Genomic DNA, 24641 nt, shown 5'->3' with positions numbered 1-24641 from the left:
CTGGGGCAGTCAGAACCAAAGGAAGGGGTTAGACTGTCTCAAGGATCAGGACTGTCTCCAGATCCATTCACACAGCAGCATCTGGAGAAGGGCCTAATTTCCTCACAGCCTTCCCAGGGGAGTCAGAGGCAGCACACAAGTCACTGTGGCAGAGGAGAAGATGTTGTTCTTTTACCTACTAGCTTTGTGACTTTGCCTAAGTCATACAACCTCACTGATTGGGTGAAGTCTCTCATTGGCCATATGGAAATGATCTGTGAGGATTCCTCTTCACTTGGCATTAGAGGGATAAATAAAATTGTTGTATGCTCAAATGATTTGTAGTCCTGAATGCAGTGCAGGTGGAAGTAATGATGGCATGGAGAAAAACCAGGCAGGCACCTGTTGAACATCTGTGAGGTGTATTGTGGGAGTTATTGAAAAAGTTCAACACCCAGTTGGGGAGAGGCAATGCTGAGGAATGAGCAAATTATAATGAAGTGTTCATTTCAGACTTCATGCTTTAATTCATTCATGAACTGGAGCTGAAGTTAATTTTATGGAATCATGATTAGCATTTTAAAAAAAGAAGAAAAAAGAGGTAAAAGTAGAATAGAATAATATAAATTTTTAAAATTTTAATTATTTTATTAAAATTTTTTTTCATACATGTATATAGGGTAATAATGTCCGTGTCAATCCACCATCCTTCCCATCCCCACCCCCTCCACCCCTCCCCTCACTCCCCTCTGTACAATCCAAAGTTTCTTCATTCTTCCCTAACCACCCCCAACTATGGATCAGCATTTGCTTATCAGAGAGAACATTCAGCCTTTGGTTTTTTGGGATTGGCTTATTTCACTTAGCATGATACAACAATATAAAATTGAACTGAAAATATCAGTGTGCATTGGTACATGTAAGGGCAACTTGTTTCATGAAATATATATGTGTGTATACATTCAGAATGGAATGTATTTCAATTTAAAAAGTGTGAGAGATGGTGATCTAAGGCAGGATAAAGGTCTCCAGATTGGAGGGCGGTTGTGAGAGATGGTGATCTAAGCCAGGATAAAGGTCTCCAGATTGGAAGGCGGTTAATGACATCTGGGCTGGCAGGCATGCCGACTGTGTGGGGGCTGAGGGTTTGGCTTGTGTGGGTGGAAGAGCATAACAAGGGTCAAAAACAGGCTGTGGAGTCAGAGAGGTCTGGGTTTGGTCCCAGCTCTGCCCCTTATAGCTACATGGTCTTTAGCAAGGCACTTTGACCTTACTAAGTCTTGGATTCTACTGTGAAATGGGGAAAATGATATCATGCTTTAAGGGTTAATATGAAATGTGCATGTGATAAATATATATAAAGCATTGAGAAAGAAATTAGTAAGTAGTAAATGGTATACAAATGGTAACTACTATTGCTGATGTTATAATGTTGTAGTTGGAGTTTTTAATGGTAGATTGGGCCCTGAAGAGGTACTGTGACTTGGAGGGGAGAAGAAAACTTGGAGAGGAGAGAAGAAAGGAATGGGCAGATGACAAGGGATAAGCATATGTACAGTGTTTGGTATGTGAGGAGTCTAAGAATTGTGTGCCCTCAGGAGGAGATGTTGAGATTGTATGTAGAAAATACCAGGAAGATTTTGCCATAACATGGGGGAGAAAGTTTTAGTGAAGAAACTGTTCCACAGTTGGTGACTTCTTCAGGAGATAATAAGTCCCCATCCCTGCCAGAATTCTAGTAGAGGCTTGGCCCTAGAGGTTGTTATCAGTAAGCTCTTTGGTTGCAGAAACTTCCTCAGGACACCTTCAGGAAAGGGGTTTGCTGAAGGGTGAGTGGGCTCCTGACCTGAAGCATCCCCCATGGACCTCTTGGTTTCTTTCTTTCTTTCTTGCCATTTTTTGTTTTATTGTTATACACATCTTAACCACTTGGTTTCTTAATGTGAAGTCAGCTTCTCTCTCAATAGCAACAGGCTCATGCCCTCTCTCTGCTGTCAGGAAGAAACCCCCTCAGGGTCTTTACATCATCAAGCTTTTTGCAGCACCCCCCCCAACTGACTTAGGTTTGTCTCACAGCCTCGCTCTCGGCATTCTTTGAGAGTCAATTCATAATGCAGCTTGTCTAAGCTTTAGGAAAAATGAGGCTCAGAGAAGGAAGGAAACTTGCTTGTGTAAAAGGTCTTTCTGTATCAGACAGCAGTTGTATCAGATGCTTTCTGGAATCCTTACTTATTTGATTAAAGGATATGTGAACCTCCAGTTTTTTAAAAAATGGATAGTCTGCAACTCTGTAGGAGCATATCTTGTGCAGAAAGAGACACCACTTGCAATTAGAGGGTATTCTAAGTGGCTGGGTGTGGTGGCACATGCCGTAATTCCAGCAACTAGAAAGGCTGAAGCAGGAGGATCACAAGTTTGAGGCCAGTCTGGCAACTTTTAAACTCTGTCTCAAAAACAAAATAAAAAGGGCTAGGGATGTAGCCAATGGTAAAGTGCCCCTGGACTCAATTCTTAGTACCACACACGTACACAAAATGCCAGGTGCTGGATACAGCCAGACCTCAAGTGCCTTCCTTTTCACCATTCCCAGGTAGATTAAACTCCTCTGTCATTGTAGAAGAAGCCATTTAAATGACCATATATCCTCAAACTTTTAAGGTTTTAAAAATTAAAATATTGCCAGGCATGGTGGCGCATGCCTGTAATCCCAGCGACTCAGGAGACTGAGACAGAAGGATCCCAAGCTCAAAGCCAGCCTTAGCAACTTAGTGAGGCCCTAAACAACTTAGGGAGACCTTGTCTCAAATTTTAAAAAAACATAATAAAAAGGGCTGGAGATGTGGTTCAGTAGTTAAGTGCCACTGGGTTCAATCCCTAGTAGGGGGCTCAAAAAAAAAAAAAAAAAAGAAAGAAAAAATTAAAAACCTTTTGATATTTTATTTAACATGTTTGTTTTGGTACTGGGGATTGAACTCAGGGCATTTTACCACTAAGCTATATCACCAGTCCATTTTTTTTTAATATTTTTAATTTTTCATTTGAGACAGCGTATTGCTAAGCTGCTGAGACTAGTCTCAAACTTACAATTCTCTGCCTGAGCCTCTCAAGTCTCTGGAATTACAGGTGCCCACCTCACATGTATATATAAATCAGTGGTAGTTTTTATTGTTTGTCCCTGAGAAGGTCTTACCAAATGATCAGTTAAATCATATAGCTTAAAATCAGAGGTATCTTAGAATCCAGGAAATATGGTCATTTGTTTTGTACCCTTTTGAAATTCCGGTTTGAGGTTTGAAATTGAGGCTTTGAAATTGTCAGAGCTGTTATCTGACATCAGTTAAAAGAACTCTCAATATGTTCCTTTGTGTATCTATAGTTGAGAGAATGGGTATCTTGGAGACCTTGCAATCAGATTTTTATCAACAAAGGACTAAGGTATCAAATGGGCATGCATTTAATCATGTGGCAATTCTTTGAAACTGACAATCTCAGATGAAAGTCTTGCCCTCTCTGAGCCTCAGTTTCCTCATCTGCACAACAAGGAGACTAGATCTGATGTTATCTATATCCATAACGGCCAGAACTTCCTGTTGACTCTGTGAGTGCCCCTTCCTTCAGTTAACTTGCAGGCTTATCTCCTTACTTATTGCATAAGCAAGTGCATCATGGGTGGTGGAAGTCACCATGGCCTACCGTGTGTGGGCCTTTGGTTTCTGTCCTCCAGGGACATGGGGGTTGCTGAAGATGCATAGCCCTTAGTAAAGTACCTGACCAAAAGATTTGAGCCCTGCTTTACTCTTATCAAGAAGGGAAAGGAAAGGAAGAATGTCCTTGTGACCTAGTTCTGTCTCTAGGTGGCAAGCAGGTCAGCAGTTGGAGCTTGTGTCACTGTATCCAGGGTTCTGGTTTGCCCTAGGCTGTAGTCCCTCCTCAGTTGTTCAGCTCCAAGGCTGCTCTCAGGCTCTAGCAGTTCCCCAGATGAAGTGCACTAAAGAAGAGGGCTTGCCCTTTTGTGTCCCAGAGGCCTCGGCTCTGCCAGGGCCCCTCCCTCTGCTCTTCCAACCAGTAAAAGTCACAGCAGCACATTTCCTTCCGCTAGAGAGAGAAGCAGAGACTCCAAGCCTGGGCCAGGCCCCAACCCCACCACGTCCTGTTCCTGAGAGCTCAGCTCCCTTGAGTGTTTCCTATCCTGTGCCCCTTTCTGGAGAATCAGGCAGAACTGAGTGCTAGTCAGCTCTGGGCTAGGATCTGGCTTGAAAATGACTCCCACTTTTCCCACTGGTTTGCTGTTTGATTCTGAGCAAGTTACCTTCCTGGGTATCTTACATCTTTGAACCTCTATTTCTTATCTCATTAATATTTCATAGTCAAGTACTTTCTTATTTGAAAATTTTTAAAAAGTACAACAAAGAAATGGAAAATATATGTAATCCACTACTTAAAAAAATAACAATGTATATGCGTGGGTATACATACATTTTGTGTGCTTGTTTTTTTGCTTTACAAATATTAGTCTCAAGGCTAGATAGGAAATATATGTAGAATGCCTAGACTACAGATATTAGTTTCATTTTTTTCTTTGCCCCTCAGAGTTCTGTGAACTCTCAAGTCCCAGAACTTACTCCTTGGAGGAAGCCCACTTAGTTGATGCAATTCTGGCTAAGCCAGGGATTTCCACCCAGCTCACCTTCACCTGCTTTGGTGCTGATCTCCTGGCCTGGGTGGATCTCAGTGCCCACTAGAGTGTCTCCATTAAGGTCAAGAGTTTGTTCTAGTCATGAGCACACATCCCCTCAGTCTACCCAGAGGCCCTGGCCTCAGGTCAGTGCTGACACAATTGTGATAGCTGTTCAGTTAGTAAGTGTTGCACAGATATAAATGGTGGTGTTTGAAGGGACTTTGAAGTATATGAAGATTTTAATAGGAGAAACCATTGGGGAGCATTCCTGCCAAGGAATTAGTATGAGTAAAGGATAAGATGTGGGAAAAGACCAGGGCGTAATTGGGGAAACTCTGACTAACCAGTTTGGCTCAGGCGAAGAGGTAAGCATATTTCTGTACTTGTTTGACTAGTTTTTGTCCAACTCTGTTTCTAGCACACAGGGCCTCTGAAGAGCCTTATTTACTGAGGCAGGCCCAAGACAGGAATGCGTGGCTTTGGTGTACAGATGTGTATACTTAGCCTCTGCTTCAGAGAGGCATGGTGACCCCTGGCATTCTGACACATTTAGGGAGCAGGTATTTGAACCTGGTTTCTCTCTGACCTCTACCTTTCACAGAGGGGGGCACTATTCCTTCTCCTGTGCAATATTGCATTCATGAGTTCATGGTCCTGAAGGGAAGTTCAGGGATGAAGGGCAGGGAGGATTCAGATCCAGCCACGCTGGTGTCTGGAGCTGAAGCCAGGGCCTCTCTTGGCACATCTGATGAGTGCTGCCTTCTGCTTTACAGGCTGGAGGAAGTCCCCCTGGAGGTGTTGAGGCAGAGGGAGTCCAAGTGGCTGGATATGCTCAACAACTGGGACAAATGGATGGCCAAGAAACACAAAAAGGTGAGGAGCCTGACCTTGGGCCTTGGGTTGGAAGTTGGTTGTCTGAGGAGGAAAAGGAGAAATAGCTCCTCTTCATTAGCTTAGGAGAGCAGGGGCTCTCCAACTGCCAGGCTGCTTTTGGTGTCTTCCATCCACCAGACAGGTGGCTGGTGAGCAGAGGGGAAGGTTGGGCCCTGGTAGATGATTTCAGAATCACAGAACTTTGTCCTGGAGTTAAACTCCAAAGTTTCTTGTAACCAATAGCACTATGGGTAACTATGCTCTAATTGCAGGGAAAAGGCCTAACATGCTTAGCAAATCAGAGAGGAATTTATAATACTATAATAACAGCTAACTTGTGGGGATCATTGGCAGAGTGCTGAGCACTTGACCCTGAAAATCCTTACACTGCCCCATTAAGTTGGTAGTAGTGGCAGTATCTGCATTGATGTATGACCTGCAGAATCAAGATTTGAACCTAGGAAGTATAACTTTAGCACCTGCCATCTTAACCACCACTGTAAAGGCCTTCTTTATTCTCTACGTCAACTTGCTAATTTCCCTCTTGTCTCCTGGCCAAAGTAAAAAGAAAGTAACCTCCCAGTTTACAAAGTCTTATAAAAATGAAAACTCCTAGAAGTCTTTTCTAGTTAGGCTATCCTTAGGCACTATCTCTTATCTGTGGGTATGCACTTGCATTCCATTCTGAAGTGTGCGTGTCAATGTCCTTGGCTACCCTCAGCAGGACCTACTTTTTCCTTGACCTAATGGAGACTTGCCTAAACTCCTATAGCCACAGTGTCTCTGCACAGTTTTCCATTCCACAGAGAGCCCCTCTGTTGTCAGCTGACCCACTGGTCTAGTACCACTGGCTCAGCAAACTAGTGGGAAGCTCAGGATTGAGTCAGGGCTAGGCTTGGGCCTAGTTGCATGCCTTTCCACTTTTCATGCCCATGCCTAGTTGTGTAACTTTGGGTAAGTTCCTTTACCCTTTGAGCCTCAGTTTCCCTGGTCAGGTGGGAGAGATATTGCAAGGCTCCAATAAGGTGGTGCTTCATAAGACTATAAAGCCCTATACTGTGGTTTGAAAGGCTCATGAAGGCCTGGGCTCTTTCTTGCTTTCCTACATGGGGCACTCATTTTTGGCTTATTAGAACATCTTTCAAATGTCAATCTCTCTAAAAAATATATATTTTTCCAATACTGGGGATTAAACCCAGGACCTTATTTGTGCTAAGCAAGTGTTCTACCACTGGGCTCCATTCCCAACCTTTATTTTTGAGACAGGGTCTTGCTAAAGTTGTCAAGCTTGGCCTTAAACTTGCAATCCTCCTGCATCAGCCTCCTAAGTAGCTGGGATTACAGGCATGCACCTTCATGATGCATGGTTATTTAAAAAAAAAAATACACACACACACACACACAAGTATATAAAATATATATTTTAAGGCAGTTATTCTTCAACTGTTTCTTGCCTGACTTTAGGATATGTTTTCCTGCCTCATCCTTCCTTAGGCCCTTCTCTGAGCTGTAGTTAGCTCTCTAGCTGTCTATCGTGGTAACTGGTGGCTGTCAGGAACTGTGGCTCTAGCCTTCTCTTCCCAGCCTCTGATGCAAACAGGGATTCCTGAGGGACCCGGGACTTATCTCAGTGGGACGTTCAGCAGTACTTCCTTTTCTTCTTTTCTTCCCTGGCACTGTGTTTACAGTCCCAGAGCTGCCCATGCCCAGCAGAGGACTCCACAGGCCTGCTTCAACCCTTCCTACCTGGAGGCCCTGACCCACTGCTCTGCTTCAGACGAGGACCATTACAGAGTACCCTTCTTTCCTCTTTGGCTGTGGTCACCCTGGATCCAGCCCTCGGAGCTCTTCCTGCCTGGCTGTGGAGGTTGTGATCTCCCTCTGGTCAAGAAGTCATAACAAGGAAAGGACAATACCTGTTTTAGGAAGCGGGCTCAGATCCAACACTCCTCCTAGACTCCTCTTGCCAGAGAGGAGCTGACTTCCCTCAACACCTCCAGCTGTGTCCAGGACAGAAATCTGGACAGGCAGGGCTGTAGCTGGAATACAGTCTTTCCCTGTAGGCCCCTGACTTGATTCTGCTTAAGCAGTGGCCCTGCCCTCCCAGAGTTCAGCAGGCAAGGGTCTGACCTTGCTTAGCTGTCATCAGAGTCCCCCTATCCCAAGGTGTTGCCTAATCCTTGTGCTTTTTGGGAACACTTTCTTGTGCCTTGTCCTAACGCATCCCTACCATCCTCCCTGGGGCAGGCAGGCAGGCAGAATGGATGACCATTTCCATACGTTTGCATTGAGGAGAGTATGAGGCCAGATGGAAAAATCCTGAACACCATCTCCTTTATCCTAGGCTGCACTCTTAACTTTCCAGCCCTAGCTCCCTGCCTTGGGCCTGTATGACAGCAGAGCCTCTTGGGGAACCTCAGTGGACTGAAAGTACTCCAAGGCTCCCCTGGAGCAGGCCACACGTGACAAGGACCTGTGATGATGTAGTTGCCTCAGTCTTGGCTTAGTCAATGTGTATGGGAGCTTGAGGGATCTGTTGCTCTGGGCTGAACTACATCCAGTCAGTTGCAAAAGCCTGGCCAAAGTGACTTCCTTAAGGTGACCCTTGTCCCACAGCAGCAGGAAACTACCCTGTCAGGGGCAGTTCCCCTCCACTCCCTTCCTCTCCCCCTTTTCCAGGCAATCCCAGCAGCTCAAGCTTGGCTCTTGTGAGCAGCCTGGCTGCTCTTCCCCACTGTCTGCAGCCTGCCTGCCTGCCTCCTTCCTGGTTCTTGACTCTCTCTGACCCTTGGAAAGTTTTCTCTTATTTGTGCTGATCATCAGGAAGGCCAGGTCTTCTGTTCTCCCTCTTCTGAGAGTTTCCAGTAGGACTGTTTGAGGGGGTTTCCAGGTGAGCGAAAGTTAGGTGTGAGCTGAGGCCCTGGAGCTTCTGTGTTAAATATCCTTCTGGACTGGAGGCCTGAGAGGAAGCCATCACTTACTGAACACAGATTGTGCATCAGGCCCCATGCTGAGCATATTTGCCCCCTTCTAATGGAATCCTTTTGTCAACTCTGGAGTGGTAAGTGACATCATTCAGATTTTAAAGTTGGTAAGAAATAATTGGCCCAAGGCCAGTGCAGGACTCAGACCCACATCAACTGGTCTCATGCCCTGTGCACTTGGCTCCTTTATCCCAGGCCAGACTGCTTAGTGCATGGGACTGAGGGAGTACCCCAGTCTCCTGCCAACATCCCGGATATATTAAGGACTGCAATCAGAATTTACTCCCAGCCAGCTGCCTCTCTCCCTACCACTCACTAGGGATCTCAATAGATCAGGGTCAAGAAGAAGAGAGGGAATTCCTGACCAAAACAATGAGGGAGCCACTCAAACATTCCCTGCCTTCCTTTTGAGTTCTACTGAGATTTCTCCTCTGGGCTGGCTGTGTCCTGCTACACAGCTGCTTAAACCAACACCCTCCATGACAGTGCTTGGGCCCACACCTTTGGGTGCATTGTGGTTCATCAGATGAGCAACTTTCCCTATGGCTGTAGCTATGCCTTGCATGATGCAGATCCCTCTCTGGTGACAAACTATGAGGTGGCCCAACTTGTATGGTTCCATTTTGATTCAAAAAGTACAGTCAGCCCTTAGTATTTGTGGGTTCACACCAGTAGATTCAGCCAACCACAAATGGAAAATATGGTTAGGCCTAAGTGGTTATATCTATTGAACATGTAAACTTTATTTCCTTATCTTTATTCCCTGAACAGTACAATATAACAAGTATTTACATTGTATTAGATATTATAAATAATCTAAAGATGACTTAAAATATACGGGAGGATATGCACAGGTTATATACTCCCTTTTATATAGGGGACTTTATATATGATTTTTTTTTTTTTTTTTTTTTTTGCCGTGCTAAGGATTGAACCCAGGGCTTTGTGCTTGCAAGGCAAGCACTTTACCAACTGAGCTATCTCCCCAGCCCTATATGATCCTTTTTATGTAGGGGACTTGACACCAGCAGAATCTAGCATCTGTGGGGGTTTTGGAACTAATTCCCTGTGGGAGACTATAGTTATGGGCATCTAGAATTCTGTGGGCATCCAGAATTCTGTGACAGACTTCAGGAATACCCTTTTGTTTGTTGTTTGCAGTGCTGGGGATTGAACCCAGGGCCTCATGCGTGCTAGGCAAGTGCTGTATGTGGAGCCACATTCCCAGCCCAGGAATGCCTGTTTTGTCACTGGACCAGGAGATGTGCACTCTGCTATCACCTGGTGGGCATGTCTAATTGCAATCCCCCCTATTCCCACTGTAGAATCTGCATTAGAGCAATAGTAGGAAAGTCTTTCCCTCTACCCTACTCTGTTTTTCTGTTCTTGGTGATATGCTCAATGAGGGGCCACCAAGCCCTGAAAGAGGGGTCTGGCTTAAGAAACTGCCAGGGTGGATGAATGGGCACAGTTGTTCTTTTGATTTTCAGATCCGCCTGCGGTGTCAGAAAGGCATCCCACCTTCTCTGCGGGGCCGTGCTTGGCAGTACCTGTCGGGAGGCAAGGTGAAGCTGCAGCAGAACCCTGGAAAGTTTGACGTGAGTTTTCCTTCCTTCCTTTCTTCACCCGACCCTTCCTTCCATGTCTCTGGGCTGGGTGTCTTCCCATGGCAGCAGTTCCCCATGTGCTCACCTGGACCTTAGCTGGGGGCCTGTGGGGCGGGGGGGGGCAATTGACAGAACTGACTCCAGTCTTGTGCTTGACAGCACAGGACTAGCAGACCAGATTGACCCATGACTCCTGGAGGCTCTGTTCATCTGGAGGTTATAGCCTTGAACAGACCTTAATGGGATGGACAGATTTTGACACCTTCAACTTCAGCTCTTTGTCTTCACAATTACTCAGGTTTGCTTTTGGGGGCTTACTGTGCTACCTCCCAGCTCTTAGTCATGATGAGGACGGGACACTCAGATCATTTCCCTGACTGTTCTGGGCCTGTGCTTTGGGACTTTGTGGGGCTGCCTAACAGGACCATAAGACCCTGGACACTGCCTGGCTCATCATCTTCTCTTCCTCCTGCCTCCAAATCCAGCAAGACATGGTCTACCTGTGTTGCATGAAGGGGTCATCAGCCCGGGAGGTGGCAGTGCCAGACTCCCTTCAGGGGTCAGAGGCTACTCAGTGGCTAGAGAGGATGCCCTCTGCCTCTTTCCTGTGCTCCCAACTCAATGGCTGTCCATTGAGTACAATGGAGTACAATATCCCTCCATTCACTGAGTTGGGCAGTTTCTCCAGCCTGTTCCCCTGGAGAACTGTGAGGAGGCAATTGGAGTCCCCAGAATTGCCCTCAGCTTACCTGCCAGACCTTGCCCCAGGCATGAGGGTTTCTCCCAGGCCCTTGGGACTATTGACAGGCAGTGAGACAGAACTGCCAGCCACTAATTCTTTGTTGACATCCTTCATGCTTCAGTGAACACTCCTGTCTGGCCAGACCTGCTTTCTGAGAAAGGAGGGTAGGAGCACTGCAGGACAGCCTAGAGTTTCTGTTGTTGCCCTGAAAAGGCTGAGAGCTATTTACTGGCAGCACAGGGAAAGGGGTACTGGTGGGATATCGCTGGGGGCAACTCTGAATCAAGGAAATTAACTATTCCCATAGAGCACCAATACCAGGCCTCTCAACTCCAGAGTCTTCCTCCCAGTGGTTACATCTCCATTGCAAGGGACTGCATTCTGGGCAGGGTGGGAAACTCGGGGATGAGAGCGCTGCACCAAGTCCGTAGCTATGTCTAGCTGCTAGAGCACAGGCCTGAGAGCCAAGAACATGGGGCCCTGGCCAGCCTCCTGGTTGCATAGTTCAGCAGGTGTGAGCGTGTCCTTAGTGGGTGCAGCAGAGCAGAGTTCTGTGTATATATGTACAGAATAGTATGTCCAGAGAGGAACTTGGCTATCCCCTGTGGCATCTGGTGGGTTGCTTGTGCAAGGAAGTTGATTTGCTGAGAAAAGGCCTTAAAAAAAATTTTTTTTTTAGTTGTAGATGGACAGAATACCTTTATTTTATTTTATTTTATTTTATTTATTTTTATGTGGTGCTGAGGATCAAACCCAGTGCCTCACACATGCCAGGCAAGCACTCTACTACTGAGCCACAACCCCAGCCCTGAGAAAAGGCCCTCCCTGATGCTCTGAATCTGAGCACTGGGTCCTTAAAGCAGTTATGGGGGCCAAGAGAGTGGTTTGCTAGCAGACCTGGAAGGACTTTTCCTTTTCCCTGAGGAAGCAGACAGGAATGGGAAGCTCTCTCCATTGTCTCACATGCATGGGCCATGGCAGGGGTCTAGTAAGGAGGTTGTGGTGTTCCTGGGTCCTCCAGTCAACACAGTGATCTAGGTGGCTGGTTCCATCTCGGCAGTCAAGATAGGTTCTACAGGACTTGGCTACTCCATTTTCTCCTGCACTTGCTATTTCTTGCATCTTTCTTGGACAAGCAGGACCTTCCTGTTCTTTTTTACCTGTTTTCCTTCTCTGGTTTCACCTCATGATGGCACCAGTGCTGTGCAGGTTCAAGGAGGCCGCAGACCCAGTGACTGCAGTCCCAGCTTCTCTGCAGGTGGCCCATGCCACCCCTTTCTCCCCGGAGTTGCTGCAGTTATCTCTTTACTTTTTCATCAGTCTGTGGTCAGGTGCCTTGGGCTGCCAAGGTACCAGATGAACACATCCTAGGAACTGATTTTCAGTCCTTATACCTCAGGAACCTTATACCTCATGGAGCCACCGGGAGAATTTGTGGGGATCTCCTTCCCTTCTGAAAACAAAGAAAACCTGAATTGTGCTAGGAATACACAGGACACACAGGCCCTGTCATGAGCATTGGTGGGGCTCCAGAGGATGACACACCTTTCCTGCATTGTGGAAACCCCAACCCCTTTCTCCATCCTCCAACCTTTAGTATTCTTTCACTTTTCCTTTCAGTCCTTACTCTATGGTCAAGTTTCAGTTATCTTAAATTCTTTGGTTTAATACTGGACACTCCCACTAAGGGGCATGAGAGGGAGAGGGAATTGTATGAAGTCACCTGCCAGCTAGGTTCAGGTCTTGGTGGTGCCTTCTTGGGGTATTTACTGAAGCCTCCCTTCCTCCTCAGTGCCCTCCCTGATGCTGCAGCTTGTACTTGGCTCAGTTTCTCTGCTTGACCCTTTTAGTTTCCTTCATATTTCTTTTTCTTTCTTTCTAAATATTGGAGCATAACTTTACATAGAGAAAAATGTACAGATCTCGAGTGTACTGTTCAGTGAGCTTTGACAAATAATACACATCCATGTAACTGACATGCAATTCAAGAAAGAGAACATTACTAATGGCCAGGAAGCCATTTTTCTTTCTGTTATAGCTTTGTTATAAAACTTTGTTGAAATCCCAGCATTCAGAAGAGCACCTGAGGCTATTGATGTGAAAGATATCATGTCTTTCCAGACAATGCTGTGTATATCACACTCACCTGCACCCTTCCTGAAAAGGTGACAGCACTGGCATGGGAGGCAAGTAGCAGAGGATCTGGAGCTGGCAGCCCTGAATAACACCTGCCTTCCAGTTCCAGCTCCACCATTTTTCTAGACACAAAGCCTTGGGCAAGTGACTTTCATGTAGGACCTGTCTTTGGGGCTGAGAGGAGTCAGTGGGATCCACAGGTGCTCTGTGTTCAGCTCAGCACCTGGAGCCTAACTGTGGTAACAGGTGGTAGTGATTGCGTAAGTAGCCTTCCATCTTAAGAATGTGACATCATCCTTAAATACACGGAGTCCTGACTGAAGTGCTGAGAGGTTATTCCAGCCACAGCTGGGATGGGTGCTCTTGTCTACACGGGTCTTCCAGGAGCTTGGATCACCTCATAGGCTTTCCAGGGCCTTACCTCCCCCCACCATTTTCTTACCTGGGCTTCCTCACCTGTTTTCAGAAAGACCCGGTCCCATGATAGGATTGGGTGGGCATTGTTCCTGGGACTAGCCACATCTGCCAGGAGTGCCCCCCTCCACCCTTCCTATCCCCTTATGTGTGCCTTTGCCCTTGTTTCCAGGAGCTGGACACATCTCCTGGGGATCCTAAATGGCTGGATGTGATTGAGCGTGACCTGCACCGACAGTTCCCTTTCCACGAGATGTTTGTGTCCCGGGGGGGCCATGGGTGAGCAGGCTGGGCCTGTGGGCTTGAAGAGAGGCTCTAGGGCCTGTCTCTCAGTGGGCAGAGTGGGTTCAATGAGGTTGGAGTTATCTTTGGGACCCAGAAGCCAGATATCCCAAATTCTACTGTCAGTATTTCCCTTCTTTGATTTATGTCTGATAGTGTTCTTAGCATCTCTAGTGTTCTTAGCATCTCCTCTGGGCAGCTTTCATCATTTATTCCCCAGACTGCTAGAGCTTTCCCAGCCTAGCCTTCTGGAAACAGGTTTTTGTTGGGAAAAAAGGGTAGTGGAGGTTGGGTGGTTATGCAGGAAGGGAGAAATGTGACAGGCAAGGGGACCAAAATTGACTGGGACAAAGCTGTCAGTGAGGGGCCCCAGCCTCCAACCTGACACCTTACTCTGTATCTCTCTGGCATCCTTTCCTAGTCTTGCCCCTTTCCTTACCTATCATGGGGGAACCTCTTCCCACCTTCCTTTTTGGTCAGGTGAGAATCCATGTGCTATTGTGGGAGGCCAGCCCCTTGGTGACCACAAGCAGGTCATCTCCCATTTCCAGGAAGTGCAAATTTTGAAGGAGGTCTGGTCTAGTGGGTTACAGGTGTGGCAGTAACTGCATAATCAACCTGTCATGGCTGACCTGCTTGACCTCTCCACAGCCAGCAGGACCTCTTTCGTGTGCTAAAGGCCTATACACTGTACCGACCTGAGGAGGGCTACTGCCAGGCCCAGGCACCCATTGCTGCTGTTCTACTCATGCACATGCCTGCTGAGGTACCACCAGGCCCTGGGCATGTGGGTGGGTAGGGGACTAACCCCAGCAGCAAGGCCTCATGTTTTTATTGCCCACAGCAAGCCTTCTGGTGTCTGGTACAGATCTGTGAGAAGTACCTGCCTGGCTACTACAGTGAGAAATTGGTGAGTACTTTGCTGGCCCGGGATCTGTCTGCAACTGGATGCCCTCTGTGCTCCCTCCAGGCTCTTCTTTCTACAGTCACTCCAGGCTGAAGTCCTGGGTCAGGTCTTCCCAGACCCTGGTGTCATGGATGCCATACTTGTCTCCATCTCTGCCTCCAGCCATTTGGGCTGCTTGGTGGGATTGAAATTCTTCCAGAGCATCAAGTTTTCCCAGCCTCTGCCTTGGCATAGGTGTAAACTTTTGCCTGATGCTCCATTTCCCTCTTCTTCCCCTGAAAACTCCTTTCCCTCAGCTTTCAGCTTGTAGGGAGCTTTCCTTGGCCTGAATAGGCAGAACCCTTTGGAAGATGCTTGCTGAGCATTCCCGTTCCTGCCATGTCCCAGGAACTCAGCACCATCATTTCCTCTCCTAGTCCCTTTTCACTGTAAGCTCCACAAAGAGGACCAGCTGTCTAGTTTGCTCACTGCTACATCCCAGCACCCCGCAGCTATGGTCATGGCCTTGTGGCCTTGGTATCCCCGCAGGAAGCAATCCAACTGGATGGCGAGATCCTCTTCTCATTACTGCAGAAGGTGTCACCTGTGGCCCACAAGCACCTCAGCCGGCAGAAGATTGACCCACTGCTGTATATGACAGAGTGGTTCATGTGTGCCTTTGCCCGCACCCTGCCCTGGAGCTCTGTGCTACGTGTCTGGGACATGTTCTTCTGTGAGGGTAATCAGGTTGGGCTGAGGGGAATCTCGGAGCCCTGGTAGAGGCCCCGTGGCACTCACCATCTGCCCCCCATGCAGGAGTCAAGATCATCTTCCGGGTGGGGCTGGTGCTGCTGAAGCATGCACTGGGCTCTGCAGAGAAGCTCAAAGCCTGCCAGGGCCAGTACGAGACCATCGAGCAACTGCGGAGCCTCAGCCCCAAGATCATGCAGGAAGCCTTCCTGGTTCAGGAGGTTCGGCCTATACCTACCTTGAGACCGGGAGGGAGAAGGAATTGGTGGGGTCCTGCCTTCCAGGATGGGCTACCCATGCTGAGCCCACTGCTAAGCAGGCCTGAACACAGCAGATGGACCTTGCCTTTCTATCTGGGTGGGGCACAGAGAGGCCTTGGTTTGCAGGACCTTCTTTATCCAAGCTACTGGGGACTGAAGAACAGCTGCAATCCGTACCCCCTTCTTCCTCCTGGTCCCACATTCATAGCCTTGGCTTTATTTTTCCTTCTTTTTCTTTGTGGATACCAGTCTCTCAGGCTGTAATAAAGTGACACATAAGTGGCTAGCTTCTCTGGGTGGAGGCCAGGGGTCAAGGATGATGCCATTGTTGGGGGAAGAAATAGAAGAGCAATAGCCCATTTTTGTACCTGCTTTACCAACAATTGCTGCAGACTGCCATTATCCCCATTTTACACATGAGGAAATGGAGGCTCACAGAGGCAGGATTGTAAAGTGACTTCCCCAGTTACCAAACAGAAAGTGGCAGAGTTGGAATTTGAGCCCAGGAAGCCAGGGTGCCCTGGGCAGTTGTGGGGGGTGGGGGCTTGTGGGCCAAGAGTCGGTGTTGCTCTGAGCCTTACTTCTCTTCCCCAGTAAGAAAAGTGAGTCAACCTGTTTGTTGTAAGCAGCTTTCTCCTCTGAGGCAGTGGGTCTCATGTACCCAGCTTCCCTGGCATTCAGCTCTGAGACTTGTGACCACAGCTTGGGACCAGATTCCCATCCATGTTGGGTTCAGCCTTTAGTAGCAAGAGCTGGGAGATGCGGAAGGGAGAGCAAGGGTCTAGGCTGGGGGACAGATGGGGATGGTCCTTCTTCCTGGTGCCCATCTGTCCCTTACTGCCCCTGCAGGTGGTAGAGTTGCCTGTGACAGAGCGCCAGATTGAGCGTGAGCACCTCATCCAGCTGCGGCGCTGGCAAGAGACTCGGGGTGAGCTGCAGTGTCGCTCCCCACCCAGGTTGCATGGTGCCAAGGCCATCCTAGATGCAGAGCCTGGCCCCCGGCTTGCCCTGCAACCTTCACCATCCATCCGCCTACCCCCAGATGCACCCCTCCCTGCCTCCAAAGCCAAGCCCAAGCCTCCCAAGCAGGTCCAGAAGGAGCAGCAGAAGCAGACAAAAGCAAGTGGGCAACTGGACAAGTCCCTGGCCCCCAGTCAAGCCACAGTAGTGACGGCTGCAGGAGATGCACATCTCTCACAGGATGTGCCCTCGAAGGACCTGGCTTCCCAGAACCCAGCCCCCCAGGACTCAGCACCCCAGAACTTAGCTCACCACCGTTCCCAAGAGAGTCTGACATCCCAGGAGAGTGAAGACACGTACTTGTAACCCTGGCAGCTCAGGCCTCCAGGGCGGGGTCTCCACACACCTATATGGTTCGAAGACTGACACTCCAGGCCCTGCTCACCAAGGACCCCACTGCTTGGCCACTGGGCTGGGAAGAGTCTGGCTGGCCCAGCACAGATTCTGCCTGAGTCTCCTTATTTATTTTCTTTAGAGTGGAGCTCGGGCTGGCCGGGCCAGGACAGATAAGCTAGGGCCAAGTGGGTGGGGTCTCATTCAGTCCCTCCTCCTGGGTGATGCTCCCAGGACTGGGGTGCTGGCGTGAGTAGAGAGGGTGGGGTGCCCTTTGTGTAAAATAGAAATGTGGTTTTGTACAGAAATAAAAAGGCTTGTGTAGAGAGCTGGTGTGTAGCTTGAGATTGGGAAGGGGTGACACCCTAGTGCTTAGCATCTCTTCTCCACACCCCTCAACCCAAGACTAGCCTCTTTTTTTTTTTTTTTTTTTTTTTTTTTTTGTGGTGCTGGGGATCAAACCCAGGGCCTTGTGCCTGCAAGGCAAGCACTTTACCGACTGAGCTATCTCCCCAGCCCAAAACTAGCCTCTTTGAGAAAGAAGTACCTTTGGCAGAGAAGTTGCCAAATCCAGGACCTGCCCCTCTTATTGGCCCCATCTTTCCTGACCCCATCCCTTCCCTCTGCCATGGGTGAGGGACACCAGGGCTTGGAGCCCACCACTGGAGCAGAGCAGGGTATGATTTCCTGGGCCTAGATCCCTACCAATCATTGAAGGGTAAGGGCTTCCTGCAGAGGTGGCTTTAGGCTCTTCCCCCTCCAAGGCCTAGCCAGATGCCACTTCAGGTCCTGATTACCTTCTGAGCACTCATTGTAGGTTGGGTAGTGGCACCAGGGGTGAGGAACCATGAATAACCTCACATGCTCAGCCCAGGCCTCTGTCAAGAGGCAGACAGGTGAGGGGAGAGGTCTGGGTCCTTGATAAAATGCTACCTTATGTTTACTGAGCAATTACCTTGTGGCAGGAAGGCCTGGTTGTGTTGTGTGCCTGGTAAGTAGAAAACAGGAGCCAAGTGGGAAAGGATCCTTGCCTTCCCACATGCAGAGCCACCCTGGCACCCAGAGCCTTTCACTCAGCTCCCTCTCCTAACCAGGTTTCTAGGTGAGCTGACTGTCACTGAGGGGCTAGGCAGGCATTTGGTTACAACTGATGCCTGGTAAGGGGAGGACAGGGTGTCCCTGGGAAAGGCCCCCCTCCTTCTGCTGAGGAAGCAGCTTTTCCAGTCAAACAATAGCAGCTGTTCCTGGCAGGAGAAGAGGCTGGGCCAGGCCATAGGGGGTAGGGGTGGTGGAGGGAGGAGCAAAGCCTTCTGGTGAGCTTATAAGCATTGCCTGTGTAAGAGACATCGTATTCTGGTACAGTTGGGGATATTGAGGCGTAGGGAGGTGAACCACCACAGGAGACTCAAGGGAGATCACCCTCTTCCTGCTCCTGCCCCTTACCACTGTTTTCCCATCCTGTCTTCACTTGCCCTGGATGAGATGGGCTCATCTTTGAGAAACACTCCTCCTTCCTGCAGGGGACAGGCCAGGATTGTCATGGTTACACAGAGTTCCCTGGGAATACCCCCAAACCCAAGAATCCAGGGAACAGGTTTAGCCTGACCTCTGTGCTTGTGGTGGAGGTTCCAGAACAGGTAGAAAGCCTACTCAGGCCTACTTTAACCCACTTGGTTCAAACCTCAGTTTGAGGCCAGAGGATGCTTGAGCCAAAAAAGGCCCCTTGGAGCATGCTCAGCTCTACCACAGAGTCAACCTGAGCTTGCTGATGCCTGCTCATTCTTGAGGTCTTAAAACTCAAAGTCTAGGCCTGAGGTCTGAGTACTCAGTGAGCCTTAACTGCATGGGTCTGTCCCTGCAGAGCCCTGGGCATCCCTAGCCCAAGCACTTCTGGGGTTTCGTTTTTATTGAGCAACTTCAAGCTGGGACACCTTCTGTGCTCTACTCCACTGCCAGAAGTGTCCAGGACTCACCTTATCTCTGTGCCCCTGGTGGGGAGCCTTCTCTGTAATTGGGTGAGAAAAATGGGGCCACCAAGTCCCAGTGGCCCACTTGCAAAGTGGAGAAGGGATATTATCAATACTAATCCTGGGCAGCCATTGCTTGGGGACTCTAGTTAGCTCTGGCGGCTTTGCCCCACACGGAGCCAGAAGAGGAAGAACAAAGAAATGCCTCCTACCATCACACTGTTGGGAGCTAATCACTGCATGGAGGCCTCTACACCGTGACGTTTTGGGAATTTGGGTGCAGCGTTCCAGCCTCAGCCAAGCTCCGGTTTGTCTCAAGGCCTCCCCTGGTCTTAATGCCCTCAACCATAATGCCCACATGTGTTCCTGAAGACAGAAACAACCCCAAGCATCCAAAACAGAGGGCGTCTTGCGGAAAAGGCGGAGCCCGGGGATGGGGGCGCGGTCAGGGCGGGGCCTAGTGGTGATTTCGGAGCCAGGGCTAGAGGGGTGGAGCCACCCGAGGTGGGGCTCTGAGTACTGGAAGGAGCGGAGTGAAGCACTGGTGTTGGAAGGCGTGGTCACCTCGCATAGGACGCGCATCTTGAAGGGCGTGACCCCCCAGGAGCTGGGCGCCCGCTGAGCGCCGGGCTGGGTCGGTACGCTGTGTAGCGGGCGCTGTATACAGTTGCTCACAGCGGCTCCTTTAACTCTGGGGCGCCACCCCTGCCGCCCCGCCTCCGGCCTGGGTTTAGTTGGCGGCGGGGCTGGGGCAGCCGCGCGAGCGAGATGGAGCTGCACATCCTAGAGCACCGGGTGCGGGTGTTGAGCCTCGCCCGCCCGGGTCTCTGGCTCTACACCCACCCTCTCATCAAGCTGCTCTTCCTGCCCTGCCGCAGCCGGTGCGCTCCCGGGTTCGGGGGCGTCTATGTGGGTGGGCGCCTCACTGTTTCTCCGGGCCAGGGTCGGAGGATTAGGATCGTTGCGAAACGGGCGGGAGCGGGAAGGGAGGCTCTCCCCCTCCGGCCGCCATCCGGCCTGGGCCTACCCTCCCTGGGACCCGCCTATCCGGCCCCGGAGGCCCCATCCCAGGGCCAGTCAAGGCGCAAACAGCCTGGAGTGGGCAATGCTTAAATCTGAATGGTGTGAAGTGGGGGCATTCCTGCCTGGCCACTGCGGGGAGCTCCTTCCAGACGCCTCCCATCAGGTCAGAGGGGCCGGCCTGGGGGCCCAAGGTCCGATGCCCCTTCTGTTGTCGTCTCGAATGTGAGCCTCCCCTCCCTCCTGTAATGGAGGGGCGGGAGGCTCCAGGGAGGGAGATTTGGAGATGGAAAACAGCCCTAGACTGGGGAGATGGCCCACACCCCTTTGCCCTGGGGAGGAAATTGAGACCTAAGGGGGGCGGGGAGGAAGGCACCCGGCAGGGAGTCCTTTGGAGCGGGTGGAGCGAAGTTCGCCTGCATTCCGCACGCCCCCACCCCCGGGAGTTCACCTCTCTAGGCTGAAGATCCTCCCTACTCCCAACTAGGTGTAAATTCTTCAGCCTGACCGAGACTCCCGAGGATTACACGCTCATGGTGGACGAGGAGGGCTTTAAAGGTGGGGTCTAGTCTCCTGCTCCCCTGTATACAGGATTCCTTCCGGATGCTGGGGTCCAGATCCCAAGAGCTTGGCCCTTAAAAGGCATGTGGATCTGGGTTCGAATCCTACTCCACTACTCACTGGCTGTGTGCCCTTGATGAAATCACTTTCCCTGAGATATTTCCTCTTTTGTGAAATGGGTATAGTTACGTGGTGATCTAACAGGGTCCTATGAGGGTATCAAATGAGGTAGGGGTCACTTAGTAGCCTTAGGCTAGGAAGGGGAGTGTCTCAGCTACAGGTCCATCAAGAGTGTGGGGGGGGGACGTCGGGGGAGGCAGTTCCTGCTGCTGTTTCAACCCCCTGGGCATTGTTTTCTCTTGGACTTCAATCCTCTGTGCGGGTCAGCTCCTCCCATGCTGGTCTAGGAACTTCTGGAGTCTGAAGGTTGGGGAAGGAATGCTGGAGCAGGCAGCCAGGGTAGGGTCCTGGGGGCCTCCTGGCTGTGCTTGAGCCGAACAGCAGCCAACCAGGCCCTGGCCCTTGCTCAGAGCTGGCCGCCAGCCTGGTCTCTCCCTGGGCTCTGAAACTGACGTCTCTCTCTGTCACTTCAGCAAGAGTTAGCCCATCCTTACAGGCCAGGATCTCAGACTAACCAACTGGAGGTTGGTCTATCTCCTAGCTGCTCCACTTCAGGCCTTAGTTTCCCTGTTTGTACTTAACTGCAGGATCTACAAAAGGGGAAAAGCCCTCCCACGCACAGGCTAACCTGATGTGCTCGCGCCCCCCAGTGGTACTATGTGGTATAAAACCTCTATTAATGCACAGAACAGTCATGAGGAATAGATATTGTCATCCCATTTTACAGATAAGGAAACAGATCATACAACAAGTAATTGGTGGAGCTGAGATTCCAAACCAGTTGAGTCTGGAGTTCAGATCTTTAATGGGAAGGTTTGATCCCCCACCCATAGTACCCAAAGCACTTTTCAGTCTTTGCATACCTATGGGCATCACCAGCAGAACTAGGAGACAGCTGTAGGCCCCAGATCTGCCCTTTTATTGCTAGAACCCTCCAAGGCACAGACGAGAAAAGTCTCAGAAAGGGTCAGGGCCAGCCCTGCAAGCCCTTACGAGGCATTTGCCTCCTATCTAGAACTGCCCCCATCTGAATTTCTGCAAGTGGCTGAGGCCACATGGCTGGTGATGAATGTGTCGTCGCACAGTGGTGCAGCAGTGCAGGCTGCTGGGGTCACTAAAATTGCTCGCTCGGTCATCACACCACTGGCTGAGCACCACGTATCTGTGCTGATGCTGTCCACTTACCAGACAGACTTCATCCTGGTGAGTTTCCCATAGGTATAGGCACAGGGCCACATGGGCATGGGTGCCTGAGGGACCCATGTGATGTCCCATCTGCCTGTGGCCCAGGTGCGGGAGCAGGACCTCTCTGTGGTGATCCACACTCTGGCCCAGGAGTTTGACATTTACCGTGAAGTGGGTGGGGAGCCTGTACCTGTTGCCAGGGATGATTCCAGGAATGGCTTTCCTCGTGCCCAGCATGGTGAGGTCTGCCCCTTGGTACTCAAACTTTCCAATGGGGCTCTTCCCTTGTGCTGGTGGGTCTAGGGGCATGGGAAGACCAGCAGACACTAACTGCCTCATGAGATGGGAGGTGGACTGGCAGGGAAGAGTGGGAGAACCCAGGCAGTTTCCTGGAGTTTGACCTACGCCAGCCTGGGCCATTCCCAGACTGACCACCAGGGGTCGCCCCAGCCCACAAATATCTTTTCATCTGGCACCCTGTCCACCTCAAGCAGGGCCCAGCCCCACAGTGCATCCCATTCAGAGTCCGCAGAACCGCTTCTGTGTCCTCACACTGGACCCTGAGACCCTGCCCGCCATCGCTACCACCCTCATAGATGTCCTCTTCTACTCACACAGGTGGGTCACGTGTACTTTTGGTCTCTGTCCTCACACCATTTCCTACATTCTGACTCACCTTTGTCCCATCTGTTGCGTCTGCACCCTATTCCCTGGGCCTTGTCTTGGGGTTCCTGGCAGTCCATGGTTTCTGCCTGTCCTTCACTGATATTCGGGGAAGGTCCTAACTACAAAGTTAGAGGCCTCTCCTGTATTCAACAGAGTCACTCCCAGTCATTCCCTAGTCTTTCATCTTCAGTATGAACAGGGCTCATTGTCCTACCTCATCCCCACCAGCACCTTCCCTGGGATCTAGAGACTGACTGTGAGGAGATAGAGTGGGCTTGGCAGAAATCCTAACCCTGCTGTCCCTCCCTAGTGCCCCCAAGGAAGTAGCCCCAGGCAGTCCTGAGTCCAGTTCCATCCCATTCTTCGCCTTCTCCCTCATTGAGGGCTACATCTCTATCGTCATGGATGCTGAGACACAAAAAAAGTATGACTCCTAACCCTAGTTGGGCAATAGACTCTAAGCCAGCCTGGGGAGGGAGGAGGCAGGGCACCTCTCTCTGAGTTAGCATGCACACCTGCCCCAGGGGCTCACAGTGGGATAGGGACAGATGGGGGTGCCCTGCCTATCCATATGCCTCCCCAGATTCCCCAGTGACCTCCTGCTGACCAGTTCCTCAGGGGAGCTGTGGAGGATGGTGCGCATCGGTGGACAGCCCCTGGGCTTTGGTAAGGCTAGTCCCTGTGTTGAGGGGTAGGGAAGGCCTATAGGGTAACCACAGTGGCCAATGTGAGCCTTGTGTGTCCCTCTTTAACCCTTAGATGAATGTGGGATTGTGGCCCAGATCGCGGGTCCCCTGGCTGCTGCTGACATCTCTGCATACTACATCAGCACTTTCAATTTTGACCATGCCCTGGTGAGTACCATGAGCTGGGGTGAGGGGTGCTGGAGGGAAACGGAGACCCCGAATGGAGGGGGCAGGAGGTAGACCCAGCTGGGCCAGGACATCTGGGCAGTCCTGGTTGGATTCAGTGCTGGCCCTCCCTCCTGACCATCTGTTCCTAGGTGCCTGAGGATGGTATCAACAGTGTCATTGCAGTCCTCCAGCGAAGGCCAGAGGGCCTGGCTTCCTAAGGCCTGTAGGGATCAGTGCAGGATCCCAGCTCTTCTGGCTTCTGGGTTTCCAGAGACTTCTCTAAGCTATTTCTTCAAGCTCTGGGATGATCTCCCCTGTTTCTGGCTGGGGAACCCTCATTCCACTCTCTGTATATAAGCTGTGTGCTGGCACCGGCTCTTGTGGGTGCGTGTGCACACACAGGTGGAATGGGCAGGTGCTAGCCCCACCGTGTGTCTACCCATGCAGGGCAACATGGTGCTCTGGGGCTTAAGCCCCCAACCCATCACTCCCTGCTGTGGCCTCAGCATTTGCACAGTCCCTGCCTGAGGCCTGAGCCATCCCCCCTCAACTCCCTCTGGGGCTGGCTGCCCCCTCTGGGCAGGGCCCCAAGTCTGGCTGGATTGCCTCTAGCCAGGCAAAATCTGACAGTGCCTCCCCCTCCCGGGGCTTCCAAGAAAAGTATTTTTACATCTCTGCCTTTCTCTCTCTTTTTTTAAATCACCTGTTAATAAAGGACTTCATATTGACCAGACTGGGCTGTGGTCCTTGGGGCTCATCTGGGTCTGATTCTCAGCCATAGCTCTGCCTCGTTGCGCTTGTCTGAGGCCCTGGTTTCTCCCTGTGTAGCCGTTGAAGACTGGCCTCACCTCACCTCACCTGCTGCTCATGATAGTTCCCTGAGCAGTACATGAACCATCACCGTGTTCCAGATGAGGAACCGAAGCTTTGAGAAGTAACAAGTGATAGAACTCGGTGAAGGTCACATGACTACCACCCGGGCTGTCTGCCTCTGAAGTCTGGGCTCTTTTTTTCATTCCTTGCTGCTTCTGTACTTACAGAGTTTCTGGCCTCATGTTCCAGCACAGGGATCTGAACCTGGGCAGATACTCCTGGATCCTTCTGCCTAGGCACCCCCCAAACCATTTGAGTATGAGTGGGTTGCTATGAACCCATCCAGGAGGGCCCCAAAGCCCCTTTCGTCCAAGTTGTGGCTTTTTGTCTTTTGGGCCTCACCTGAGTTCTGATGGTCCCTCTTGTTGGTGGACAGATCAGTCAGTTCTTGCCACCAGGGCTTTCTTAGAGCAGTGGAGGCAGGGTCCCTGCGTGCTGTGAGGTCCCTGTT

At 50.4% G+C, this 24641-nt stretch overlaps 2 protein-coding genes across 4 annotated transcripts in view; both read left to right on the top strand.

Annotated features, from left to right (window-relative positions):
* The window catches only part of TBC1D10A (TBC1 domain family member 10A), a 32369-nt gene extending 15097 nt beyond the window's left edge, over positions 1–17272 (top strand). Inside the window, exons 2-10 of one of the 2 annotated variants that reach the window (XM_079151951.1) lie at positions 5431–5530; positions 10005–10112; positions 13586–13692; positions 14347–14461; positions 14540–14605; positions 15131–15320; positions 15398–15552; positions 16441–16519; positions 16681–17272. In XM_079151951.1, the coding sequence (XP_079008077.1) occupies positions 5431–5530; positions 10005–10112; positions 13586–13692; positions 14347–14461; positions 14540–14605; positions 15131–15320; positions 15398–15552; positions 16441–16519; positions 16681–16901 (1141 nt within the window). In that variant the 3' untranslated portion in view covers positions 16902–17272. Of the gene's footprint in view, positions 1–5430; positions 5531–10004; positions 10113–13585; positions 13693–14346; positions 14462–14539; positions 14606–15130; positions 15321–15397; positions 15553–16440 lie in introns of both variants that reach the window. The other variant, XM_079151950.1, reaches the window with a different exon arrangement.
* A 1470-nt stretch (positions 17273–18742) lies between these two features.
* Positions 18743–24050, top strand: CASTOR1 (cytosolic arginine sensor for mTORC1 subunit 1). 2 transcript variants are annotated; one of them, XM_079151952.1, is made up of 9 exons: positions 18743–19792; positions 20419–20489; positions 21628–21815; positions 21903–22035; positions 22292–22415; positions 22774–22887; positions 23047–23129; positions 23223–23317; positions 23467–24050. In XM_079151952.1, exons 1-9 carry the CDS (start codon positions 19680–19682, stop codon positions 23533–23535), a joined length of 990 nt encoding a protein of 329 aa, XP_079008078.1. In that variant the 5' UTR covers positions 18743–19679; the 3' UTR covers positions 23536–24050. The 2 variants fall into 2 exon arrangements, with proteins under 2 accessions (XP_079008078.1, XP_079008079.1); XM_079151953.1 differs by lacking the exon at positions 22774–22887.
* Positions 24051–24641: the final 591 nt, after the last annotated feature.

The sequence above is a fragment of the Sciurus vulgaris genome, assembly GCF_902686455.1.
Source record: "Sciurus vulgaris genome assembly, chromosome: 8".
NCBI lineage: Eukaryota > Metazoa > Chordata > Mammalia > Rodentia > Sciuridae > Sciurus > Sciurus vulgaris.
The sequence above is the reverse complement of the archived record's forward strand: the minus strand, read 5'-3'. Positions and strand labels throughout refer to the sequence as shown.

Excerpts from the sequence above, each read along its gene's own strand:
- CASTOR1 (XM_079151952.1), top strand. The coding sequence starts at position 19,680 with ATGGAGCTGCACATCCTAGAGCACCGGGTGCGGGTGTTGAGCCTCGCC. Across the intron at positions 19,793-20,418 it reads TTCCTGCCCTGCCGCAGCCG|GTGTAAATTCTTCAGCCTGA; the intron begins GTGCGCTCCCGG and ends ACTCCCAACTAG. Across the intron at positions 20,490-21,627 it reads GGACGAGGAGGGCTTTAAAG|AACTGCCCCCATCTGAATTT; the intron begins GTGGGGTCTAGT and ends CCTCCTATCTAG.